The sequence below is a fragment of the Festucalex cinctus genome, chromosome 3, assembly GCF_051991245.1.
Source record: "Festucalex cinctus isolate MCC-2025b chromosome 3, RoL_Fcin_1.0, whole genome shotgun sequence".
In the NCBI taxonomy this organism is placed as follows: domain Eukaryota; kingdom Metazoa; phylum Chordata; class Actinopteri; order Syngnathiformes; family Syngnathidae; genus Festucalex; species Festucalex cinctus.
In genome coordinates this window covers 17,050,478-17,076,656 of record NC_135413.1, presented here as the reverse complement: position 1 = coordinate 17,076,656, position 26,179 = coordinate 17,050,478, and the positions used below count along the sequence as shown (strand labels likewise).

The 26,179-nt window shown below is 41.3% G+C and overlaps 1 protein-coding gene across 2 annotated transcripts; it reads right to left on the bottom strand.

The window, feature by feature from the left end:
* Positions 1-117: 117 nt before the first annotated feature.
* Positions 118-20,023, bottom strand: LOC144015834 (DNA-binding protein RFX7-like). 2 transcript variants are annotated; one of them, XM_077516211.1, is made up of 9 exons: positions 19,609-20,023; positions 16,846-16,879; positions 13,629-13,714; positions 13,012-13,134; positions 10,868-10,984; positions 10,367-10,451; positions 10,077-10,287; positions 7,921-8,216; positions 118-5,796 (listed from the first exon to the last, which is right to left on the bottom strand). In XM_077516211.1, exons 1-9 carry the CDS (start codon positions 19,734-19,736, stop codon positions 2,758-2,760), a joined length of 4,119 nt encoding a protein of 1,372 aa, XP_077372337.1. In that variant the 5' UTR covers positions 19,737-20,023; the 3' UTR covers positions 118-2,757. The 2 variants fall into 2 exon arrangements, with proteins under 2 accessions (XP_077372337.1, XP_077372338.1); XM_077516212.1 differs by lacking the exons at positions 13,629-13,714; positions 16,846-16,879; positions 19,609-20,023 and adding an exon at positions 13,225-13,618.
* Positions 20,024-26,179: the final 6,156 nt, after the last annotated feature.

Sequence of the window (26,179 nt, the reverse complement as noted above, 5' to 3'; positions counted from 1 at the left end):
ATGCAACGCTTGCATTGAAATCTGAAGAAACATACCCATAATATCGTAGTCAATCCACCAATGCCACCAATCATACAATTTGATTTGAATGTATAGCAAAAACAGCACTCAAAACAATTCTTTAAAAAAAGTTTATTGGCTTTTAAAACCACTTTAAAAATCTCACCAGTGAGTACTTTCCATTGAAGAAAACAAAACAAAACAATGCGTTTGCAATATTAACAAGCTACTGTACATTAAGCAGTACACCAGACAACACCACAGAGGAGTTTTTTTTTTTCTTCTTCTTCTTCTACCGGTAGAAATGAATTAAAGAGTAAAACAGAGTTGGAGCCGGGTCAGTCAAAGGTAAAATTACTGCTTGATGTACCTCAGAAGAGGTGCATTTCATTTCAATTCATACATCAGTGCCTTTAAGAAAAAAAATACAGGAACATGTCTTCACAACTGAACTTTGAGACGTGTATATATATATATGTAAAAAACAAAACAAAACAGTAAAACTGTCATCAACGTAAGACAACAGAACAATGTTAACTTAGTAAACAGCAAACGACAGAAGTAGCTGACAAAACTGGCACTGCCTGTCTGGTTAACAGAACCTGCCCACATCACAGCAGACAGTGGTCACCGAGAATATATAAAGTACAACAGAAGACGTCACACATGCGTGCGTACAATCATTTATCAACAAAATGAGCACGTAGGTTTTTAAAGGTTACGTTTTTTTCCACCCCTTCAATGCTTCATATTCTCATGTATGAGAATGCGTAAGAAATGTGTATCTCACTGAGATTAATGCACATTTTGCTACAAGAGAATTAGTCATTTTCTGACAGTTAATTTCATTACTCACCTTGTCATAAAAAATATTTTCTTTTATGTTGTGGGCGTCCATCGTTACATTTGTCCGTTAAGACGTGGCAAAGGCGTGTGTCGTAAAAATTTAGTGCAATAATGACAACCTCCGAAGTTTTGTTGAAACATGAGCGAATGTTCTTATCCAGTGTCTGCTGAAAGGCTTTGGCGCAAAAATGTTTGCAACAAGCTAACAGTTATCGCGACTTTCCCCCACCCTCTCTTGTTGAAATCACACACCCTTCTGCTTCTCCTCCTCAAAAAGTCAAATAAAATCAGCAAGCAAAGACCAGACAGCATTACTTTTACGACACTCTAAGCCAGAAATGTAACACACAACATACAGTATCTTGCCGACTATACATCTGTTAAGCTTTTTTTTTTCCTTTTAAATGACACATACTTAGCTATAATGATGGCCATATTATAGTGTCCGGATACAACAAATCTCTATGTATCTATCCTATTTACAAATGGAGCTTAAACATGACTTATACAACATTGACAATTGGCAAAAACTCAAGTAAGCCTCCTACTGTATCACATAGTAGTGACGGTTTCAACATGCTTTTTGCAGGTCCATGGTTACTTGTTGGCTTGTGACCACTTCCCCAATATACATACTGTACATAGAATTGATGTAACTGAATCCTTTTCCTTAGATGCAATAAAAGGTTTCCGTATGACCACGTGTAATAATCTCTTTTCCAAATCTTTGGTATGGAAATAAGGCTGGATCGCACATTTCATTCCAGGTGACATCAACGTGTGTTTTCTGCCTCTTGGCTTTCGTCGCTTAGCCTTCTCCAAACCATTGACTATTTTATTTCTATTCGACCATGCAAAAAACAAACAAAATGAAAACCTAATGAAGTAAAGCGTGCTTGCCATTGGTTCTGTGACGGTATATCAAATTCACCTAAAAGCAACGCACAGTGTAATCGCTAGCCTGTACAAAAAAGAAAAAAGAAAAAAAAAATCATCTACACTGTAACACTGCAAAACAAACAGGTGAAGGAATAGTGCTGAAAATATCAAGAGTAACAGCTGACTTGATATGACGAAGACGCTCTGGATGGTTCTATCGTAACATTTGTCTATGTACAGTCTCTCATAAGATGGCATAAGGCCTTGGACAAAAGGAATAAGGCAGCCAGTTGTTGATTCCTTTCAAAGTTACGTCCGACAAGTGGCCTGGAATCCCATCGTCTCCCTACCGTTTCATCTACTCCCTTTAGAAGTTATTCAACAGTACGAGTGTAGGCTTTTCAGAACGAAAAATGTCAACAATGCTCAGGCGTCAATCAGTTCTCCACTGATTTGGTTTACGATAAAGTAGAAAGAATTTGTCAAAAAATTCAGCACCTGGCAGCCTGAACGGCTACCCTTTTTAATATTTCGATATGGCAGGCAAACGTCCAACAAGCGACACAACCACCGTTTTATTATCTACATTTGGTTGAACTGCACAGACGGAAAATAGTTCATAACATTTTTGGTGACGTCATATTGTGCCAAATCTCACTTCCAAGTGTTTGTTCAGTATTGCATTATTGATTTGTTCTAACATGGAAGATGGATTTTTCTCCAAATGCTCACACACAACTGCATGCTGAGCTACTTCAGTCTTCAATATCATTTCATTTAGCAATTTCATTTCTGATTGTAGAAATGGGATGGTGGGAAACGGGAACAAGGGGGAAGAAGGGTAACGGAACATCCGCAGAACAAGAGAAAAGGGTAAGCCTGGCACTTTTTTTTTTTTTTTTTTTAAACAAACCCAACGGCAAAAGTCCAGACAAATCCCAACGAAGTGTAGTTTCAAAAACAGCTATACGAGATACGCACCAAACGAACGAGCGACACAGAACAGAAGTGTTCGATAACCAAATGTTAAGATCAGCCCAGCATCTCGACTGTAGTCGGCTGGTCTTTGCTCTCCAGCCAATCGAAGCCGGAGTTCACAGTATCACTGCATATCTGCTGAAACAGCGGGTCGTTTTTCAGTTCTTCCAGTGTCGAGTCTTCATATTGTTCCTGCTGCTGATTGGGGTCGAACAGCAGGTTGGTGTCCAAGGTGTTAAGGTCAGTGATGCTACTGGACAGATCTGTGGTCAGTCGGATGTCGCTTGAAAAGTCGGACGCCACCGCGTTAAGCTCCGAGGCCACCTGGCCCACCAGCTGCGAGCTGGGGTTGAGGGTGTCGTCCCCCAGCAAGTCCTTGACGGTGTTGTTGAAATCCAGCTGCTGCTGCGCATCCTCCGCCTCCTGCTGCGTCTGCACGGGGATCTCCTGGAGCTGCTGTTGCTGGTCCGGCTCACCGGCGCCCTCTTGTGCTTGGCTGTCCCCAACGGAGAAGCTCACTTGATCCCCGCCGGCGTTGGCGAGGTAGCCGAAAGCCGCCGGGCCGGAGGCGACGGGCAGCGGGGTCTGGTGCGACGATCCCACGGCGAAGGCCGGAGCGGTTTCCAGGATTTGCGTGAGATTCATGCGCGCCGTGTAGTTGGACGGGAGGTTGTTGACCCCCAGCCCGCGGACCGACTCGTCCCCGTCCGCCTCCATCTTGCTGAGAAGGACGTTGGTGATTTTGGCGGTGTTACTCGGGCCCTGCACGGGAAGCAGCTCGCTCTGCATCATGATGCTCAGCGGCACGGACTGGCTGCGTTGGACCATGCTGTGGACGGAACCGGCGGATTGGGTGTTGGACAGGATGCTGAGCACTTCGGAGGTGATGGCCGAGTTAAACGGCGAGACGACGGTAAGGGTGGCGCTGGAGGTATTGGCGGTGACGGCGGTCGGTAGACCGGTGTTGCCGCTGGAATTCCTCTGGCGCACGGCGGGGCTAACGCTGCGGCAGCGGAACGTTGCGGATGCTGACGAGGTCGGCGCCTTGTTGTCCAACGGTGCCGGCACGGCGAAACTCTCCTGCTTAGTGGGCGTGGTCACGGCAGCGACGGGGGAGATGGGCGTCAACGTGCCGAAATGAGCCGAATCCGGCCTGCATTGTGGTTGAAACGACTGGCCGGGTATGGCAAAAGCATGCGGTTTACGAAACTGGTCGTCGACCAGGTCCTGGTAGCTCGGCAGGAGTCCGATGCTGTGATTGGACAAGGGGCCGGCGGAATTGCTGTTGTAGCGGTTGTTGATCCACTCCAGCTTAGCCTTGTCGGGATGCGTCGCCATCGGCCTCTGCATGGGCTTGACGGGGCTGCTGGAGACGATGCTGACGTCGTGGTAACCGGTGATGCTGGAGTTGATGGGCGTGAAGGCGAAAGGGTTCCGGCACTCCACCGGGCTCGGGGGCACGCTGCTGCTGCAGTTGGACAGCGGCGTGCTGATGGGGGTGTGGCGACCCAGCGCGCCGTCCACGGGGGTGATGGGAGCCAAGCGGGAGCAGGGGCTCTCCCTCGTCAGGCTGTGGCTCAGGGTCATCTCGGACGTCGGGGTGGGCGTGGGGGTCGGCGTGGGCGTGGGGGTTTGCACGGGGGTGGTACTGCCGTGGACCGAGTGGTAGAAAGCCGCGCCGGTTTGGTGGGCGCCGAGGGCGGAGCTTTGGCCGGCTGCCGGCTGGCCTTGGAGGGAGACGTCCACGCAGCTGCTAAAGAGACCCTTCAGCTTCATCTGCTCCTCCATCTGGACCAGCTCCTCCACGATGCTGTCCTGCGTCATGTCGTCGTCGTTGAACGGGAAGTAGTCCATGTTGGACTGAGAGCCGGCAAAGTCCACCATCTCCTGCGCCAAGACCAGCTGGCCCGGCGTGTCGGCAGGTTGGGCGATCAGCGAGAGCTGCTCCACAGGGGCCTGCTTGGGTATCTGCGCGTCGAGCTGACCTTCCTCCCATATTGTGCTCTTGAGTTCGCTCATCGCAGAGGCGTTGCGTGCTCCTGAGTTGTCCGCGGCGATCTGCTGTTGATCTTCTCGTTTCGCCTGCGGTTTAACGACCGTCGGGGAGCCCTGGATGTGCGCAACGGGCGAGTCGGAGAGCGCCAGGATCTGCGGCGGGCCCACTTTCGCCGTCGCTTTGCACGGGGCGCTTTCCGGCCGGGCTGGCGTTCCCGGTCGCGGGATCCTCTTCGCCGCAGCGCCAATTCCGGGTTTGGGATTGTCGGCCGCAGCGAGCGGCTGCTGGGATATAAAAACTCGCTTGACGGGAATCACGTGAGACTCTCCGGTCGGGCCCGTGCGCTTTCTGGGACTCTTGGCGTCTGCGCAAGGGTCTTTTGAATGCGGAATACTGATAGCGGAACCGCTAGCAATTGGGTTGTGATTATCAACAGTCAAGTACAAGGTGCTGTCATGGCAGTTAATGTTATTGCTGTCCTGAATCCCAGCTACAGCTACCGAAGTGGAAAGGGAGTCACTCCTCATCCTCGAGACCTTGTCCGGTCCCGGAGAACACTTAACAGAGAAGCTTGGCTCACTCGCAGCCCGGAACTTTGCCACTCTCTCCTCGTTAGCCTTCTCCGCAGCGTCAGACACCTTGATGTCAGCGGAGGGGGTAAAACTGGAGGCGACAGCTCGGACTGCGGCAGTCAGGCTCGCACCTTGTGACTCGTCTAAGGAGGCGGGCCGTACGACGGCGCTGCTGCTGGTAGCGCTGCCGCTGCTGGGGGCCAACGCGATGGCCGTCATCTTGACCACGTTGACTGAGCTAACGTGGGGAGTGGGCATCACCGTTTTGATGGGGCTGTTGGTAATGAGCAGGGTGGGAGGGGACCGGAGCGTGATGGCGCTGGTGGCGGAAGGCTTAGGTAGGATTTGAGCGTACCGGGTGCCGTGCCGTGCCAAACGGTCCGCCACGGGACTGGCTGGGATGTTTTGTGGGGTTTTGGGGGGTTGTTTCAGTGACTGGGTGACCACTAAGTTCACGGGTAGAACTTTTCCCTCTGCTGTTCCGACGGGGCTCGGAGAAGTCATTAGCTGCCTGCTTCTCTGTACCTGGGAGGACAACAAAACACAGCGGTATCTTGCCTTACTTCATTTTACTTGTGTATAAAATCAAAACCTGGCAATTTTGCTATCAAATTATTAACTGAAAGGGATACATGATTCATTGAGCCATTTTCAGCAGCAATACGTTAATATTTTATCTAGAATGAATTTGATAACTTCATTATTTTTCATGTGCAATAAACTCATTCACTCCCAGCCATTTTCACAGAAGCAACCACGCCCCTCACTCCCGGCTGTTTTCCTGGATTTTGATTGATTTTGCAACGCCCACAGAAATTTGTGTTCTCGTGCTATAAAAACAAGGAACCTACCAAAAGAAAGATTAAAGTCTCTTCTTTCATCAGGGAAAAAAGTACAGTAAGTAAGTTTATCCGTTTTGCAGCAATTAACATTAGAATATAGCTAAGTTTAATCATTATACACAAATCTGTTTAGAGTTGTGAGTGTTTGAGCTTTTTTCAACATGGCCCTAGTTGAGCTCTTTTGCTCTGCTGCCACCTGCTGGTTTTAGGACAAACTCACTACCAGAAATGAAGACAAGCCCTGATCAGTAAATTGAGAAGTAGTTTGATTGTTTAAATCCTGTATTTAAAAAGTGCCTTTTCCAGAGTGAAACCGGCATACTGGGCCTTTAAACATTTAAAATAGAACACATTTATACATTTTTGAGAGCAAATGAGTTAATACCTTTAAAAACTAAATTTTCCACTTGCTGTCAAGTGAAGATGACACCACCTGTGCTGAAGAATTGGTAACGACCAATCACGACCCACCTATTTTCTGGGTTTGGTCAGCAAACTGAGCCATGATTGGCCGTTACCCGTTTCCTGCACACAGGTTCTGTCATCTACAGTTGACAGGAAAAAAAACGAAGAAAATCTTCAGTTGACAGTAAGTGGCAAAATTAGATTTTAAAGGTATTAATTGTACATGAAAAATAATGAAGTTATCACATTAATTTATCTTCTTACTATTGAAAATGGCTGAGTTCGTCAAGTATACCTGTAAGGCAGGGGTGTCCAAACTTTTTCATCAGAGGGCCACATACGAAAATAAAAAAAAATAAAAATAAAAAAAACCCTGAAGGATGTAAGGGCCACTTTGAATTTTTGTTTTTAATTTAATTAAGTTTAATTTTTTTAAACGTTATTATTATTATTATTATTATTATTATTATTATCATTATTAATATTTAGCACACCAAAATCAGTCAAACATTTTTATATAGTGTATATATATGTTTATTAGGGGTGTGAATTGCCTAGTACCTGACGATTCGATTCGTATCACGATTCACAGGTCACGATTCGATTCGATACCGATTAATCCCGATACGAATTTATAAGTCGATTGTTGCGATTTTTTTTCATTCAAATTTAGAAAATACTAATCAGTAAGCTTGTAGAGTGTAAGATTTATATGAAAATGTATTATTTATTTATCTGAAATTTCAGTCTTATAGCGGTTGTAATTTGTTTCATGTTTGAACAGCATTGAAATAAAATATTAAGGCTTAATGTTCCGTTCATATAACATTCTTCCATGCTTAAGGTGTGAATCCTAAAAAAAAAATAAAAAAAATAATAAAAAAAATCGATTTAGCCTATTATTGAATCGATTCGAGAATCGCGCGATGTAGTATCGCGATATATCGCCGAATCGATTTTTTTTAACACCCCTAATGTTTATTGTATTTATTTATTTTTAACAGCAAATAGTTTAGGATTTACAAGATTTTGGGGCAGTCAAGACCCTGTAACCCACCAGAAAAGCTCTTGCACTGCACAGCAACCGAATCCCATCATGACATTCAGAACCAAAACAGCACCATTTTTGCTTGTAAAAATTAACTTTATTCACCAGTGTTTTGAAGAGAAATGTTTATAATTTTAAATAGTACATTTGTATATTTGCATAGTTAAAAAAGCTCTGAAGTACATAAAACAAATTCATTCATAATCATTTTAGTATATGCTGCGTGCTGCTAAAAAAAAATGAATAGCGGGCCACAAATGGCCCCCGGCACATAGTTTGTAAATATTAAGGCTTATTTTTAGTTTAATTGTATTTTTGCCTTTCTGTTCAGCTCATTCTCCAGCGTTTACCTACCGTGACTGGGCTGGGCACAGCTGCTACTACGATGCCTATGGTGGGCTGAGGGGACAGGAGGGCGGGGCTGCCACAGGGGATGGTCGGGCCCGGGGTGCTTGCTTCCGTTCGTTTGACATGCGCGTCGCTGGGTAAAGGAGAGTGGAGCTTCTGCTCTTGCTGCTTCTTCTGGATCTTTCGCTGCAGTTGCTGCTTTGCATCGACAGAGGGCGAGGGCAGGGTCTTCACCTGGGGCTGGAAGGAGTTGGCCTCGGCCGTGGGCACAAACGCAGAGGCGGGTGTTGGCGTCTTCATGCCTGGGGGGAAAGAATAGACAAAAGAATTAAGGACACATAATGAACTCTCACTGAATTTAGAGAAAATCTAATCAACTGTTGTGCGTGTTTTGTTTTTATTTTTAAATCAAAACTTTTACTCAATTTACTGGGGCAAAAAAAATATCTTGGCCAGTGGACAGTGGAAAATGCAAACATTTTAAATCTACTCATGAAAAGGCAACACAACGTCTGCAACTCTTTGACCGCCAAAAACGTTTAATAACGCTTGGTAAAATTACGACGTATGCCGCCATAAAACGTTAAATGACGTCAACTAAGTTTTTTATTTTTATTTTCTTAGTGCAACGTCTAAGTGCAGCACTGCCTGGTCAATGGGTTGTGGAATCAAAAACACTCCAACTATGGCCAGCAGATGCAAGCATTGTATCTCTCCTAGTGAATGATCAAAGCCTTTGTCATATCAAAGTTTTGGCAGTAAAAGTGTTAAAGAGAAATCTGTGTTGCAAATGGCTAGTATAGTTGCTCCTGAATGTAATGTTTTAACTCTTTGACTGCCAACGATGATTAATAATGATTAGGAAAATTCCGAGGCGAATGCGATCTTTCATTTAGTAGCCACATTGTATATGTAGTAAAGGTAAACTATTCTTTTTGCTTTGAAAGATGAGTTAAAATGCTCGAAAGCGGCTGGCACTGTGGATTTTTTTGTTTTGTTTTTATAACGTGTGGCAGTCAAAGAGTTTTAAATATACAAAATCTTGGGGTCGATTTCCCCTTTAAGTGACATTTAACAGTTTGCATGTGGTAAAAGGGTTACTAAAAGTGGATAACTAGAATAGCGTGACCACTATCTAGCAATGAGAAATTCCAATTCAAATCACAGTGGCTGTGTCTGAATGTGCACACTACTCCCTATCAGGTATATGTTACGGAGAAGGCGGGACTTCCGACTTCTGGGGTTTCACACATCAGCTTGGTTTCCGGTTCCGGTTTGCGACATGTGGGCCGCGTTCCAATACTTGCGCTTCCACCTTTGTAGTGGTGTCCGAATGTCAATGGAACGAAAATGTAGGGCGCTCAAAATTACCCACAATGCACTCTGAAAAGTAGTGAACATCGATGTTCACTCAACCGGGTTGATAGAGACCGCAATGCATTGCGAATATGAAAAAACCCGGCGCGAGCGACAGCAATGCATTAATATATACTATAGAAATAATCCATGCGTTTTAGTTGAAAATATTTACAGCAAAGGAACTAAAGTACAGTTTTAAAACATTTTCATTCACAATAGCTGGAGATTTATGCGCCTGTGCGTTGCAAAAGTTACGGTGGTCACGTGATATGTGACGACGAGAAAGTAGTTAGCTGACCGTCCGAATCGCCAAACAGAATGAGGGCACTACATATTAGGCCACTATATAGTGAGTTGCTATGTAGTGAATGCGGGGTTAGGTGGACAAGTGTTGACATTCGGACATAGCCAGTTAGTATTCAATTTCAAAGTAAGTCAATGCTTGTATCAAGTCAGCTTCTACTGCGTGTTTTTTTTTTTTTTTTTTTTTTAAACATGTTCAAATAGCCACAAAATTTGTTCCACAATAGTTCAAATAGCAACAAAAAAAATTGCAATTGTTGATCATCAAACACAACGGTTTTGTAGACTCTCCCCTTGGTGCACATTACCAGCACATGGCTGCCCCCTACAGGTTAAATGCAACTATTAATTTTTTTTTTTGAATGACATTTAAATTAAAACGTTAAATATAATACAAACATTAAATCTGGAACAGGCAGTACAATTTCAACATACAGACATGGTCTTCAAATCAACACGTCTTGCGCTTTTTTCTTCATCCACAACTCCTTCATCCGTACCTGTTGTGGGCGTTCCCGTCATAACAGTGAGCGCAGCCATGGACTTGGTACCGATATAGTGGCTATTCAGCAGGAAACGTGCCAGATCCTCCACGTTGTCAAACTGACGACTCAAGACCTTTTGGGCCCACTCGCATACCAAACCACAGGCTGCTGACCTCATTTCATCCTCAGCGCTCGGGGACTGTCCGGCCGGCTCCATCAGTTCACACTGAAATGGAAACAAAACGGACAACAGGTGAGCGAATGAAGACGTCACAATATTTGCGCATCAATACAGACGAACGTACCCCATCGCCTGATTTTTGCAGATCCAAGTTGGGTAATGACGGCATGTGAACAAACGCTTTCTTTCTTAACCCGCTATAACAATATGTTAGGAGGAGTTAAGGTTTGCATTTTAAAAAATTTTTTTTTAATGAAATTCTACTCATCTCTACCCCATTCTCCTTTTGTCTATTAATTTCAGCAAGCTGTGACCTACTAGAAATAATCAGCCACAAATAGGACTTCTAAAATAGAAAGCTGTCTAATAAATTCGTCATTCATTTTCTAAAGCACTTGTCCTCATTCACAACGTGAGCTTGAGACACAAAGACGATACCTCGATAAATTAAGGTCTGAGCGCCCTCAGGTGGTAAAACAACACCATACATGCTATTTTTTTGCTTGCTTGTCACTAATGCATCTGAAGTAATTTATCCTGAAATGTGACCACATTAATTGGAATCAGTGCTGAAACTAGTATTACATCAACTGGCGATGCAAATGGGAAATTTTTCAAAGGATATTTGGATTTTCCTCTCATTCCGAGTCGACGTGCCTTCATGTTTGGAAAGACATTTTTCATGATCTTCCCAAAGTCTGCTGCACTCAATGGATTGTAGCCGAGATTGTCACAATAGCTCCTGCAAAAGAACAAAGGCAGTCATTTAAACTGTCATTTCTTTCACCTGGCAGTTATGTTCAAAATCAAAAGACAATAACTTAATCCTGATTTGATTAACAGTAAATGCATGAACTTTTGTGTACTGAGATGAGTCACATAAGTCCTGATAACACACTTAAAACTTGCTAATAAGAAAATTACAATTTGTTGGCAAAAAGTCATGATGCACTGTAAGCAAATTGTGGCCTGTTATCATTTTTGACATCTTTGTGCTATTAGCTAGCTAGCAGTTAGTAGGATACTTTCAAAACACATTTTAATTCCCGTTGATACCTACGTCTTAATTAGTAATTAACGTGAAGCACTATCAGTTTGATACACACTTCTAAAAAAAACTAATTTGCCCTTGTTGTCGTTGCACCAGCTAGCTTGTCTCCATGAATGCTATGGTTTGGTATTGCGCTACAATATTAACTTTTTACATATACTAATGTTGTTATTATTATTATTTTTAAATATTGTATTTTCCAAAATTGTACAGAAGCAAGTCTCACTTCTCAGTAGTACTATTTTTTCTAGAATAGCACGAGTTAAAAAATATATATATAAAAAAAAAAAAAAAAAAAAATACAGAAGGCGGCATGGCGGCGGCTGACTGGTTAGCACGTCCGCCTCCCAGTTCTGAAGACTCGGATTCGAGTCCAGGCTCCGGCCTTCCTGGGTGGAGTTTGCATGTTCTCCCCGTGCCTGCGTGGGTCTTCTCCGGGTACTCCGGTCTCCTCCCACATTCCAAAGACATGCATGGCAGGTTAATTGGGCGCTCCGAATCGTCCCTAGGTGTGCTTGTGAGTGTGGATGGTTGTTTGTCTCTGTGTGTCCTGCGATTGGTTGGCAACCAATCCAGAGTCTACCCTGCCTAGAGCCAGCTGAGATAGGCTCCAGCACCCCCAGTGACCCTTGTGAGGAGTAAGCAGTCAAGAAAATGGATGGATGGATAAAAAAATACAGGTGAGCTATTTTTAGAACAAGTCTGTGGGCAACTCATGTGGTCCTTGGGGGCTACCTGGTGCCTCATGTTGTTGACCTATGCATTAGACAAAGTACTAATATAAAAAAAAAACAACTAGTGCTACCCAGCAGTATTATCGGAAGTGTTAATCTTTAAAAGATCTAAGCGACAAATATTTATCATATCCTAAAGTGTATCAAGAGTATTTTGGGTCACACTGAAATAACAATTCTTCTTAGTGATAGAGCAATTTATATCGGCCGGGCCTGTTATGAGCTGAATTGATAATCAGTGCCAATTTGGTATTGTGACGCATACTGGAATCTTTTTTTGTTTTGTTTTGTTTTGTTTTTTACCTACCAGCTGATAAGAGATCATATTATAATTGTGTATATCTCAGGGAATTATTTTGTTTGTTTGTGTTTTTTTTTCCCACTGAAAGAAGAAGTCAACCCCTCACCCATTTTTTATTTTTATATATATATATATATATATATTTTTTTTTTACAATAATATATTCTATGTAGCCCTACTAGTCTAAATATGGCATTCTGGCTAATATTGTGTTAGTGGAATATGAGTTAAGCAGCAAAACCACAGTTGCTCAGGTCACAGGTAACAACCAATCACAGCGCAGCTTCAGAAAACAGGCGAGCTGTGATTGGTCATTGCCTGAGCGCTGAGCAACTGTGATGTCATCTTCAGTCGACAGCAAGTGGAAAGATGGATAAAAATGGCTGGATTTTGCTTCATAACTCATATTCCACAAATGTAATATTAATCAGAATATCATGTTTAGACTAGTGAGGTCACATATAACATATTATTGTCAAGAAATGTTTATGGTTGACTTCCACGTTAATGGTCTAAGACAGTGGTTCTTAACTTTGGTGGAGGTACTGAACCCCACCGGTTTCCTCTGCACAGTCACCCTACCCTTCTCTATTGAAAAATAAATGTAAAAATGAAAAGTAACTCATTACCATTGTTAACCAGACATTTGCCTTCAAAAGCGAATAATGTGGTACCGCACTCACTTGTATTCATCGTACACTTCCTGTTTAGGGAGTGACGTCTCCGGGTGCTCTTCTAGGTGATTCCGTATCCAGTTGAACGCGTACATCTGCTGAGTGCGACTCGATGACATGGAACTCTGATCGCTGTCGTGGTGCAAGAAGAGAAGACAAAGTGGTGAGGCGGTGTCCTCCACTGGGACGCATCATTTCTTGTTAAGACAGAAACTTGAATACCATAATCCAGGAGTGGACGACCCCCTCTCATTCTCAGTCCAATTGGGCACAATTTGGGGGTTGGGGTGATGAATAGATATGGGGAAACAAATGAAACACAGACAGCTAGGTATAGCAAAAGTCTACATATATCAATGTTTGGGTTAATAACACAAGCTGGCATGAACGTGTGATCATCCCCAACAATATCACAAAGCAGATCAGAAGAAAAGGCTTGAAATTTCTCTTTCCGATTTTTTTGGAGCGTCTTTGATGTAGCAGAGGATCGTTTTAGACAAGGAATGAGACAACGGTGCCAAAAACATCATCGTGAGCCAAGCAGACGAAGAAGCATCGGCGGGAAAAAATGGAAACCTTGATTCGAGTGCGTTTGTTTGTGATTGAGTGTAAAATAGAAGCAGTACCTTTTATCATTGCCGCTGCTGGGACCAGAAGGCAACTTAAGGTAGAGGTAGAGCTTTTCGATGTCTGTAAACTTCTCAACATCTTGCTGTGAAAACAACACAAAACAAAACAAATGAGAACGCTGATGAGATGGATGCAGCCGTTGGTGACAAGGGTGACAATTAAAAGAAAAAAACATGCTGTATACAATATTGAATGATCATAGACGATAGTAATAACAAATACCACTCGGAATTAGACATGCACCAGGATGTTGTTGATGAGGTAATTATAGTTCATTCACAAAAACTGCCGAAATAGCTAAGACTGAAATTGAAAAATAATTTCCGTTTACAAAATAGAATAAAAATGAGAGTGCGTACAAAAAAAACAAACAAACTCAAACTACATTTTACATTTATAAAACTAACAAACTACATCTACAGCAAAAATGTCCTTCATTTTCATCTTTGTAAATTATGGTCGAACAGTCTTTGGGGAATTGTAGTTAACTTAGTTTTTAAACAATGTATAGTGACCTTTTTTTTTTATCTTGCAGTCAACAAATACTGTAGTCCATTTTTATATACGCATACAAACAAAAAATGCAACAAAACACTTCAGAAAAAAAATATCAACCCTAACTAATACACCCTAAAAAAGTCAAGCTAATAAAAACTAACTGAATTAAAAACAATTCAATACAAAGTAAAAACTAATATTTGAATGCAATTTGGTATCACGAAATCCTGATGATTTAGTGGATGTGACACTGAACAGAGTGAGAGTCACTGACAAAATTTGAGCTTCAGCGCCAGTTTCGCAAATGGCTCAAAGGAATTTTTGTTGAGAATTGTGATATACACTCACAGCACAAGTTCTGCTTCATGTAACGAGTTCCTGCACAAGAAATGATATACATAAAGTCCCTCATATGGCAAAGAACCCCATTTGGTAACATTAGCTGTTGATGGATTTCACAGGCCTCACTTTATGGGGAGAGGTAACGAGATAAGAGATACAAGAGGGGTCACCAACATGCTGCCCCCATTTGCAATTTTTCAAAATCAAATTATATTAAAATGGTAAAAGTATATTCTTCTAAAACATAGGCAAATGGCTATTAATACACTGAAATGACACATTTATAAGTACTTTGCTCCTTTGTAGTCAAAACACAATACCATATTAATTTATTTTGTTAATTGATATAATTTGTAGTTAATGACCAACTATAGCTTCTCTGGGTGTGTACAAAACAAATTCAGAGAGCTCATTCATATTTTTAGCGAATGAAAAGTAGCTCAGCTAATGAAGATGTTGGCATCTGTGCAACACCGATTTTTAATGTACTGTGTCATCACTTATTGAGCCAATATTTGTCAAGCTTAAAAAGGATCATAACTACTTTCTCTTAAAACTTCAAAAGGTTTAAAGTGAAATAAACCCTCTGGAGCACAATTTGTGCTGTCTGTGTGCTTAACGAGGACTCATCCTGCCAACCTGAATCTGTCAAACACCCGACACCCTCGCAGAGTTCAACAACAGCCCCCTTAAATGAAACAGACAAAAAACTTCTTAAGTAGCTTTGATATGACAACGTGTATGTGTGGTACTCTGCTAAATTCGCAACAAATCACATTGATGTAATTTACACATTCAAAATATTCTAAGATCAGGTATTTGATGGGCAGTAAGTTATAATAACAACGTCTATTTTTATAGCACTGCGAAGACTTCAGCACAGCACATTTAGTATGTTTGTCGGCTGCAGGGCTCAATCATTTTGAAAAATGCCTTTTACAGAAGTTAGATTACAACAATTATGAACAAATCAGTGGCTTTTTATATTTCATCAAACAACGATATGAAAAGTTGAGTGCTTTTAAGTACTGGGATTATCGAGGCATCATACTGCCGATAGATAGCTCAAGACAATAACTAGCTAGCTAGTGATAGATACATTTGCAGGTGGAGGCTAGGCTAGCTACACTATCTATCTATCTATCTATCTATCTATCTATCTATAAAATTTCGCCTACCAAAATTCAGTGTTTTTTTGTTTTCCAAATTGTAGCCTTCGTTATTTGAAAATTTCATTCTACTACAGAGTGATTTCAATTGAACTTTGATTAATTGTTCATCCCTAGTTGTCTGCCCTTTTGCCAGAAAAACGTGGAACCTCAAACGTCAAACGGGCCTGAAGTCGCGCGACTTGAGCTGTACCTCTGACTGTGCTGTGTTTTTCTTTCGTTTTAACAACACTCCAAGGAATTGCCTCATTAAGTTGAAAGCATTAAGACTGAATGTTGTCAATACAAGAGGACTTATTACGTAAAATTGGCTTTTTAATGGATTGTAAACTAATAGTAGGGTCTCCGGAGTGCGTGCCCACCATCAAGCGTGAAATTAAACAACCGAGTAAATCTTTTGTTATCTGCCTGTTTCTGAAAACGTGCCTGTGAGGGAGATGTTCTCTACTTTTGCCTCACCATTACATAAGGGGGCAAATTTACAAAATAATCAACCCCACATCAGATAGAAAATAGAAGAACCATTTCAATTTTTCCCCACTGTGACAATGAGGCGCTCTAAAGTGGTCACACCAGAGTGTGGACAGGGGCTTTACGCTAAGACTTGTACAATGTATTTTCAGGGTGTAAACATAGCAAGCTAGTTAACTTCACATTGTAATTTGGCTGGATAACCACTGATGCAAACAAAAGTACTCAAGTTCTTATGTAGCAAAGGCAGTGGGACTCCAGTGTCACTTGGCACCATTTTAGCCACGCCTAGCAAAATGAAAACTGAAATGGTGTATATATAATAGTTTAATGGCACAATGGTGTACTACGTAGTTATCAGTCTTTGCACATTTTCAGCAATTATCTTCAAACATGATAATGCATTTAAATCTCTAAATTCACTTTACAGGGTCTTTGAGTTTTTTGTTTTTTTTTAAAAACAATGGTTAACATCTTTTACGCAATAAGAGTATCATATGACAATTAAGACCATATTATTTACAAATCTTGTTTAATAATCGATTTGTCATGGCATAGGTTTGACTCTGGAGAAGACTGCATTATATCTAATTTGAAAATTAGTTTTGAGAATACAAAGAGACAAACACACACCCATCTGGAATGCATCCTGGCAAGGATTGCGTTTGACTTTGACCTGTCGTGTATGCAGCAATATGCAGGTAAACAATCATGTGACATTGTGGATACTCACCAATATGCTGTCCACTTTTGATTGTACAGATTTGCTGCAATGAAAAAGACAACAAAATAAAAATTGCATTGCAGTAACTATGTATTTAGACATTAGAACAAAAGAGATCCAAGAATATTACTCCCAGTCTAAAGGCTTGACACTGGCTTCCAGTCATCTGTAGAATACATTTTAAAATTCTGCTACTGGTCTATGAATCACTGACTTTTTTGGGTCCTGAATACATTAAGGAAATGCTAATTGAATATTAACCCAGTCAGGCTCTGAAGTCTGCAGACTCAGGTCAATTAATGGAGCTCAGAGTTCAAAGGAAACACGGTGAAGCGGATTTGAGCTGTTATGTTGCATGCAAATTGAGTCAATTGCGAACAGAAGTGAAGTCAGCCCCAAGTAAAAATGCATTTAAATACAGGTTAAAAAAATGATGCAGTTTTCCCATACCTTTGAATGGGGTGTTTTTAGCATTTATTTATTTCCTTTGCTTTTAAATGTCTTTAAATATGTTAAATATGTTGTCAGTGTTTGTCCTTTTATTAATTTAAGTAAGCTACTTTTGTTCTCTTTGCTATTGTTTGTAAATGCATTTAGGTATTGTGGTTTTGGTTGTGTGAAGCACACTGAATTGTCTTGTTTATGGAAATATATCATATAAGCAAATTTGCCTTGCAAAGATATTGTCTTTGTATTGTCATTTTACTTTGTGCTACATACATGTTACAGACTAACATGTTCTGTTGTCGTGTTCTGCTTTATTCCAAATATTGACATATAGTAATAACTGATGATGGGCCACTTTCTTAAATGTCAGCTAACCACAAATGTGATGAATCAATGTTGAGCAAATGTGTTCACAACGCAATAAAAACAGAATGATTCGGTAAAAAAAAAAAATAATGAAATAAAAAACAAAAGCAGGAGCTCTTTAGTAAAAGCAAAACTCCAAAAGCCAGAACACGGATTGTAGTTCTAATATATACTTATGAGCAACTGTTTGAGTGCAGATCCATAAAGGTTTTGACTCCCATATAGTGTCAACAGCAGATGGGCCTGTTTCAAATGACCCTCTGAGGTAGATAAAGCAGATGGAAAAAAAAAGAAAAAAAAAAAGAGCGTAACTCTATAATTTTCATGCGCAAACAGTTATTGTGTTATGGTAAACTGAAAAAATGAATATACGACGAGTAATATCAGCACAATAAATTACATGGGTTGTGCAGTTGTGAATTTACTGCCCTTTGTTCTGTGCCAGCGTTCGCACGTGCAACAGCATGAAAGGACAACATGACGGCACACCGGAGGCGACAGACGGTTCACCCTAACCCGTTTCTATTGCATCATGCGTCGTACGCTTATTTTTGTGATTCATGTCAAATTGCACTGCAGCATATCGACAGCTGTTTAAAATGTCGTGACCCCTTTTAGCTCTCAAAATGATGATAAACACTTGCTGTAGAGTGCATTTTTCTTTGCAAAGTAGCATTTTTATAATTATTATTAAGGATAACTTTAGACATGTAAGGTGGGAGTGCATTGATGGCCTGAAGCTGATCAAATGAATGATTTTTTTTTTTTTTTTTTTTTTTTTGAGGAGCACTGATTTTGTTTTGCAATATATTTCAAATTTCTTACAAGTTTGCTGTTTACACAAGCAGAATAAAAAACAAACAAAAACATCACTTTTCTGGAGAAAAAAAAAGCCATGTTAGGTAAGTTATTAACTTTGCATGGTCAAAGGAAACAAGCCATTTTCATCAACATGTTAGATTGGTCAATAATTTGTAAAAATAACAGACTCAGATTAACCAATTGTTGATTCGTAAATAAAAAAATACTATATTGAAAAAATCTGTACATGGGAGGTTTCATCCAATCCCAGTGATATACAAGTAAAAACACTTTTAGCAACTAACCAGTCTTAAATATCACAAATTATGGCAAAATATGGGGGATCCAAATTTTCTTCTTAGCAGTCAGTTGTTTTGTAAGGGTATCACTTCACTTCACTTTCACTTCACATTGTCCCCCTTAAAATCTTAATTACATATAATAACTTGTTAGTGAGATGTTATTACTCATAATAAGTAAATTTAGGTTTAAAAATACCCAAATTAAATAAGGTAATTTTAAGATAAAAATGTGTCTTTTTTTTCTACAGATTCTTTTTACAAAAAAAACTTGCAAAGTCAAAATTTCCAATTCTACTGTAAGATAATTTTGCTTATTTATACCCTAATTTCATTTCAATTCATGAAACGTATTCTCATTTTTACGCTTTGCTTTTGCAGTGTAATAACAGTAACAGTGAACCTGTGCACGCTATGACTGACTGAATCAGCGAGTATTCGTATGTACTACGCCGCTACACTCGATGGTAATTAAAATGCACAATATATGGCATGAAAATCTCTGGAAGTGATGTTTTTTTGTTGTTGTTTTTTTTCCAGATGTTGCACTTGGCTGTGACAGGTGTCACAGCCCCATGGGCGGACTGTCATCGGTAACATGGCCTCCCGTGGCTCCATGCTAATGATGCGAGCTGCTACTATTGACGAAGGCGTCGCTGGGGTGTTATTTCCATGAAAACATCCAGCAGCTCCCTTCTCTGCTGCCTCCTTTCCGTGCGAATTGTGCCAACACGCGTTGTTTATTCGGTCCTGCTTTGTGCAGCTAGTAGGTGCGCTAAAGCTAGCGTGGAGAGAGAGAAGGAGAGAGAGAGGGAAAAAAGGACACCGCAGCTACGTCGGGCTTTATTTCCATCCTTACCAAATCGAATTCTTGATTTTAAACTGTAACGCGTTCGCTTCGGGTCCCTGGAGTCCCGGCACCAGCGCTGGAAGAGAGCCGAGTCCCGAAGCAGGCTTCTGGTCAGCTTGTTGTTGATCATCAGCCATCGCGGTCGGAGGGGTGGTGGGGGAGCTTTAACAAACAGGCCGCATCCCCGGCAGAGCACAGCGCCGCACCGGACACACCGCACCGCTGGCTGGGGCGGCCTCAGGCAGCTAAGGCAGCCCGCCGCGGAGCATGGTGCCTTCAACTACTGGGCAGCGGGAGGGGGGAAAGCCAAACAGGGGGAAAAAGGAGAAAATACGGAGGTCGGCCATGCACCAGGCATTTCGCAGAGGTCCCTCCGCTACCTCCAATAGCACGCCTGCAGCAGCCAGCGGCAGCCGAGGACGAGCTGCCTGCGTCAGGTTACACGCTGGTAGCCAATCCCGACCGGAAACATTCATGATTTGCACCTTCAAAATAATTGCTGTGAGATAGCGCTAATTTGTTTCAGTACAAATAACTAAACAGAAAATAACTTTGATAATAGTAAAGGTTAGCTTGTAGGATACTACTTGAGCAAATCTTCAACCAACATTTTTCAAACTGGGGAAAACAAAGGAGAAAAAGAATAGCAACGCAAACAAATTAGGCATTTCTTACTGGTGAGCAGACAAGGCCCATGGTCACCTCATGTGGTCTTTGGGGGTGTCACGCCGCCACCAGGCGTGGCGGTTCATGCTTTTATTTTTGTGTCTCTGTTTCCCGTTTTACTTTGAAATCCTAACTCTCCTCTCACCCCAGGTCACTTGCCCTTCCTGCCACGCCATAATTACCGGTCCCCGCCCTTGATTATCACCACCTGCCACCAATCACCTACTGCAATAAAAGCCACCTGCATTCTCCCCTCAGTGCCGAAGTGTCACCGTCAGTGCATGGAAGCGTCCCACAGTCCTTATGTCCTCGTTCATGTTGCCTAGCGTTGTTGCCTTGTTTTTGTGCCTTTTCCTCCCTTTTGGAGCGCCTTTAGTTACCCCTTTTGCCTTGTGCCCTTTTTCCTCCCTAGCGGAGCGCTTTCTGTTGTCCCCAGTACCTTTTGCCTGTTTTTTCCTCCCTAGTGGAGCGCTTTTTGTTCTCCACTTTTTCCCCTTCCTGTTCTCCTCTCAGTTTGAGAGGAGAGCTCTGTTGGCCGGAAATAAACCTGCTGCCTTGGTGGCCTACCTTACGCCTGCGTCTGAGTCCTACTTGACCCCGCCTTGTCAGGGGGCTACCTACCATGTTGGTGACCCCTGTATTAAACTGTCTAAAATTTTCTTTAGTTTTGTAATTTTATGATTTACAGTAGATTGTTGTTTTGTTTTTTTTTAATCACAATTAGATTCCTTTTCAAATAAGATCTGTGAAAAGTTACCTTATAGGTACACACGTTATAACTTGATAATTTTCACATTTGAACGTGCTTGACGTTTCACATTCAGAATCAGATGTGATGAATTATCATGTCAACACGTGATAAGTTTGACTTCTACATTCAGCAAAATAAAACAAAGCCGTTTCTTTAGATTCAATTTACAGGTGGCAGGGATGTGCAGAGGACGGCTATGGGTGCCTGGACACTTTTTTTTTTTTTTTTAAGAATGTGCTTGTTTGTGAAAATCTCTTTTGGTCTACCTCACAAATCCCTCAATAATTTCCAAATGGCACAAAATTCAGATGCTCAAATCACATCACTCCAGGCCTATCTCCGTTTGGCTACTACATTTTAAAGACGTTTCAAAATCATAATTGTTTCAAGGCCATCCAAACACATTTAACTCAACTCAACTTTATTCATAGAGCACTCTAAATCCAACCTTACCATCCACAATGCCTGACATGAAGTAAAAATCAGGCATATAAAACAAAGTCAGTGAAAACAAATGAATAACAATCATATAAGTGCAAATTACAGCAAAGCGATGGCATTTTTTTTAACTGAAACATGAAAATGTCAGTGAATAATAAATGCTTGCATTTTGAAAATCCAAACAGGAATTTGGCATTTCGTTGTATCAAGTCTGACACTGTTTGTTGACTGTAATGTCGCTATCAACCAATAGAGGCGCTGTTGCAGGTAGCGCTTGAATCAGATACTGTAGTTGCAGTGATGGGCAAATAAACAGGCAGGAGAAGGGTGAAATATTATTAATGAATCACATAACCTCCTCATATTTGTACAGCCGGTGAGCATACTTCCAATATGAGGGTATCTTCTTGTGTATTTGTGACCCTGAAGTCTGGAGGTAAAAAGCTAAAAACAACAACTGGAGAGCCTTCTCCAATTTTCTTTTGTCAACACTTCAACCTGTTTTCCGCCACTTGTGTAATTTGAGAAACACTTAATAATTAATAATAAAATACTTAGGATGTAAGGTAAACTGGAATAAAAATTATACCCTACTGTCTGATCTGTTAAGCTGCTTTAAAATTAATTGCTTGCAGTAAAATAAAAATAAAAATGCATATTTAGACTCAATGTTAGAGAGCATTGAATTAAACAGTCTCAACATGTCAATAGAAACCGTTTGAGTGCAAACTCAGAATGAAGTCAGTAGGTCAAGAAAAACAAGTCCTAAATACATGACTTATTTTATAGTGCCATCTGTTGATGGACGCGGGTAGTGCTAAGAATCACAACGCATGACAGCACTTGGGGTTGGTGGGGGGGTAGGGGGGGGGGGAGTTGCATCGCATGCAAGCAGCAGTATGTTATGACTGCAAAATATCAGGAACATGAGGGAATCTATACATTCCTTCCTCCCCAGCTTGCTACAAATTGGTCAACTCCATATCCGTTTTTCAGTGTAGTTTCTTGTCATGTTTGTTCTGTGTGTGCAGGTGAGACATCAGCTTTGAGGGTCAGTCATGGATGAGCTAACTGGATGATGGCAAAACTTGGTAACATGTTGACGCTGTTGCTGCTGCATCGGGTGACATAGTAGGCTGGGCTTTTGGGCTTGAAAACAGGTAATGATGAATATCTCTTACTTTAACTTTGGAAGAAAAAAAAAAGGAAGAGGAGGTCAACCCCCCAAAAATTCTTTAAAATAAAACGTTGTATGTGCCCGCCACCCCTGTTAGTCTCAACACGGCATTGTGTTTGTTGAATATGAGTTCAGTAGCAAAATCCACCCGTTTGTCCATCTCGGAGGGCGGCCATTTTGTCACTATCAACTCAAAATGACATCATCATGGCTCAGGGCTAAGATAAAGACCAATCATGGCTCAGCTTCAGAAAACAGGTACGCCATTAGTCGTTACCGGAGCAACTGTGATATCATTTTAAGTTGACAGCAAGTGGCAGTACAGGACAAAACGGCTGCCTGCTGACTGGATAAAATATTAATATATATCTCTTTTTTTGACTGTCAGAGAGGAATTAATTCATGTCATAATATTAATATTTTGAGTACCTGACTTAACGATGAGATTTAATTATCAATTTATTGTAAAGTTGTGAGGTTCTGATTTAAATGTTTGCAAATGTACTTGGAAATTCAAAATTGTAACCAAAGAAACAAGACTTTTTAGGGGGTTCAAAATGTTTAATCTTAATCATTAGATGAATCATGCTTTTCTTCTATCGGTGTAATTTACATTTTTCTTTGCTTGAACAGATGGAAAAAAAATCAATTTATTTCACTTCCACATTATGAGGTGTGCGGCATTTTCCGTCCAAGTAAACCAAATGTGATTATAACAACCAGCCAATGCTGAGCTAATGTAGTGTTGCCTCGGTAAAGCTTGATCAGGCACTAGGCGGCTAATGTTTACCTGTTGCTTCTCCGTGTCATCAGAGAGTCCAAAGACTGATTAAAATACAACTTTCTACTTTAGTAAGCACTGGGACTTCTTGACATCAAAAAGAAAAAGGTACAAAATCCATAAAACATGGGCGCAAGCGTAAGCGTGCTACCCCTACAAAGAGCTAACTTGACTAGTGGCAGCCCCCAGTAGATGCTATTATAAAACTTTCAGCCTCATAGACTTTTGCCTTCCAGTCAGTCATTTCACAAGAAAGAGTCTTTTTATGGTTCCCGACATTCCTCTGAACGTCTGCACATTACAAAAGCGACATTGTTAGCATGTATAGCAGCACGCACATGTAGCCGTCTGAAATGTGTTGCGCATGTGTGCGACCCTTTTTCATAGAAGCGTGCTTTAGGTGCGCCGTAAAGCAATCAAGGAGTGATTTAACGCTGATTTCCAGCGTGCATTCAGTCAGAACACTCTCACTTTTGGAATGTGAAAAAAAAAAAAAAGATGATGCAGAGCCTTGACATGTGGCGACCATGAACTATTCTGGATATTGGTGCCTTTTAAGTGATGGAACGCTTCCTGTGTGCGCTCCAGACTTGACAGTATTTCCTCCTACATGTGTCCATTGGTCAGTCGGATTTTCATAACGTGTCACACTCGTTTGTCCAACCTTGTTGACTTGTGAACAACACCGCAGGTGTGAAACCATGACACTTCTTCTGAATCTCAAGAAAATGTGTTTCCCCCCTTCTCCTCCTCCTCCTCCTCCTCCTCCTCGTTTGATCATTGTTTTCTCACTCTATTTTTGACCTCGCGTCGCCGGCTATTCTGCACTGATTTATGTTACTGTCAATCACCTGTCACTTCCCATTTGGGTCGAAAGGTCGCAGCTCAGCGGTCCTTGCCCTTGCTCTTTCCTCCAAATGTGAAGATTTACGCAACACCTCTCCCAACGTGGCCGCCATGTTTGCGACGGTAACATGGCAACGTCTCGCCGTATCTCTTGATTGCAGACTGTGCGGCCGTCAGACAGCTTAGACAGACATCGGCGGCAGTCGTGGTCATTGCAGGTGCTATTTTATGTGGAGGAGATCATCCAATTAGTAAGCAAGAAACAACCCAATGAAACTACTTCACTGGTTGATGTCTTTTACTCTTTTCGTTATTCAATTCCCCCCAATGCAGTCGTTCCTGTTACAAAAATTCCACTTTTTTAAGTGGCGTGGCCTCGTTGGGGTCATGGGTGAGCTGGAGCCTATCCTAGGGCACAAATAGACAAGCATTCACATTTTCCTCAGAAATTACTCCCTTGGCTACAACTGTGTACATATGTGATAGATAAAAAATATAGAGAATATTTGGAAGTAAAAAAGTAGAGCACAAAAAGAAAAGAACCGTCATTGGCCCTACTTATCCCATTACGAATGTTGCCACAGTTACCTATAAAAGTAACTTAGTTACTTTACCGATTGCTTGCTTTAAAAATAGTAACTTAGTTACTTTACTGATTACTTGCTTTTAAAAGTAACTTGGTTACCTTACTGATTACTTGATTTACAAGTAACTAAGATTACAAGTTACTTCAATACTTACATTTAACATATACCAACAGCTATTCTTAAATAATGATGCCCGGTTTTTCCACTGAAGTGCGATTTTTAACAGAGACATTTAACAATAGTTTGTTTTTATTAAAAACCTAAAACAAAGCCAACCTTTTTGACATACCATAATTATTTTTATTTAAAAAACAATAATGACTCTTTTCTAGATTTCACTTAACATAAATGGGCTACTTGTTTTGTTTTGTTTTGTTTTGTTTTATTAATAAAAGATTTAATTGAACATAAATACAGTTTTTGAATAAATCTACAATAATATTGTAATGACAAAAAATAACATTTCTAATGTGCATTGTTTAATGATTAAATCTTGGGACCTCTTTCGATCAGGTGGGACTTTCTCAGTAAGCTTGAACGCATACTGTGCTGCGAACCATGATTTATTTATTTTTTTTTTACTTTTAATTTGGCATATTGTTATTGAAGCTAGATGCTGTATATATTTCTATATGCATCAGCATATCACCTGAGAGGTGAATGGATTCTCTCGACTTTTGTCAGACGATATCAGGTTCTTTTATTTTCAGCTCATTGTTGACGTTTTTAGCAGTTTTTACTCTATTTACTCTATCTAGGAAAATATCATTCATAACAAAATAGTAAGAGTAATAGTAACCACAGCCAGCATGTAGAATACATTTTTATTCCCCACAGGACAAAAATGAGGCTTTATTTGTGTGCAAAACATGTCACAAGTAGTAATCAAAAAGTCAGTTGAGGGAGGCGCACCTTGTTTGACAACATCCACTATTTGAGAAAATACAATGTGTGTTTTGAGAAATCACATAACAGCGTGTTCCCTGGCGCTCTCATTGGACATCAAGCGGGTCACACGATAGGCCGGCAGCGACCTAAAGCCGGCCGTCTTCCCGTCATAGGTGCGCCGCTCAATGTGGGCCAGCGAGGTCACGGCGGTGCGGCGCGGAGGTGGACGAGTCTGGCTCGCACGTGCGCTTCCATGGCGGCTCCAATCCTCTTTACAGTACAACCCCCACTTCTTAAAGCACTCAGGCCAGACTGAGAGATCAGATCACCGCCTTCACGTCTTATCCCAAAGACACCACAGATCCTCGGCGCAGAGTCACGCCAGCACGTATCAAACGTTGCCCACAACAAGGCCTCACAGAGCCTTCAGTGACACCACTTTC

Excerpts from the sequence above, each read along its gene's own strand:
- LOC144015834 (XM_077516211.1), bottom strand. The coding sequence starts at position 19,736 with ATGGCTGATGATCAACAACAAGCTGACCAGAAGCCTGCTTCGGGACTC. Across the intron at positions 10,985-13,011 it reads GAAGTGTACGATGAATACAA|GAGCTATTGTGACAATCTCG; the intron begins GTGAGTGCGGTA and ends GTTCTTTTGCAG. Across the intron at positions 8,217-10,076 it reads GACGGGAACGCCCACAACAG|GCATGAAGACGCCAACACCC; the intron begins GTACGGATGAAG and ends CTTTCCCCCCAG.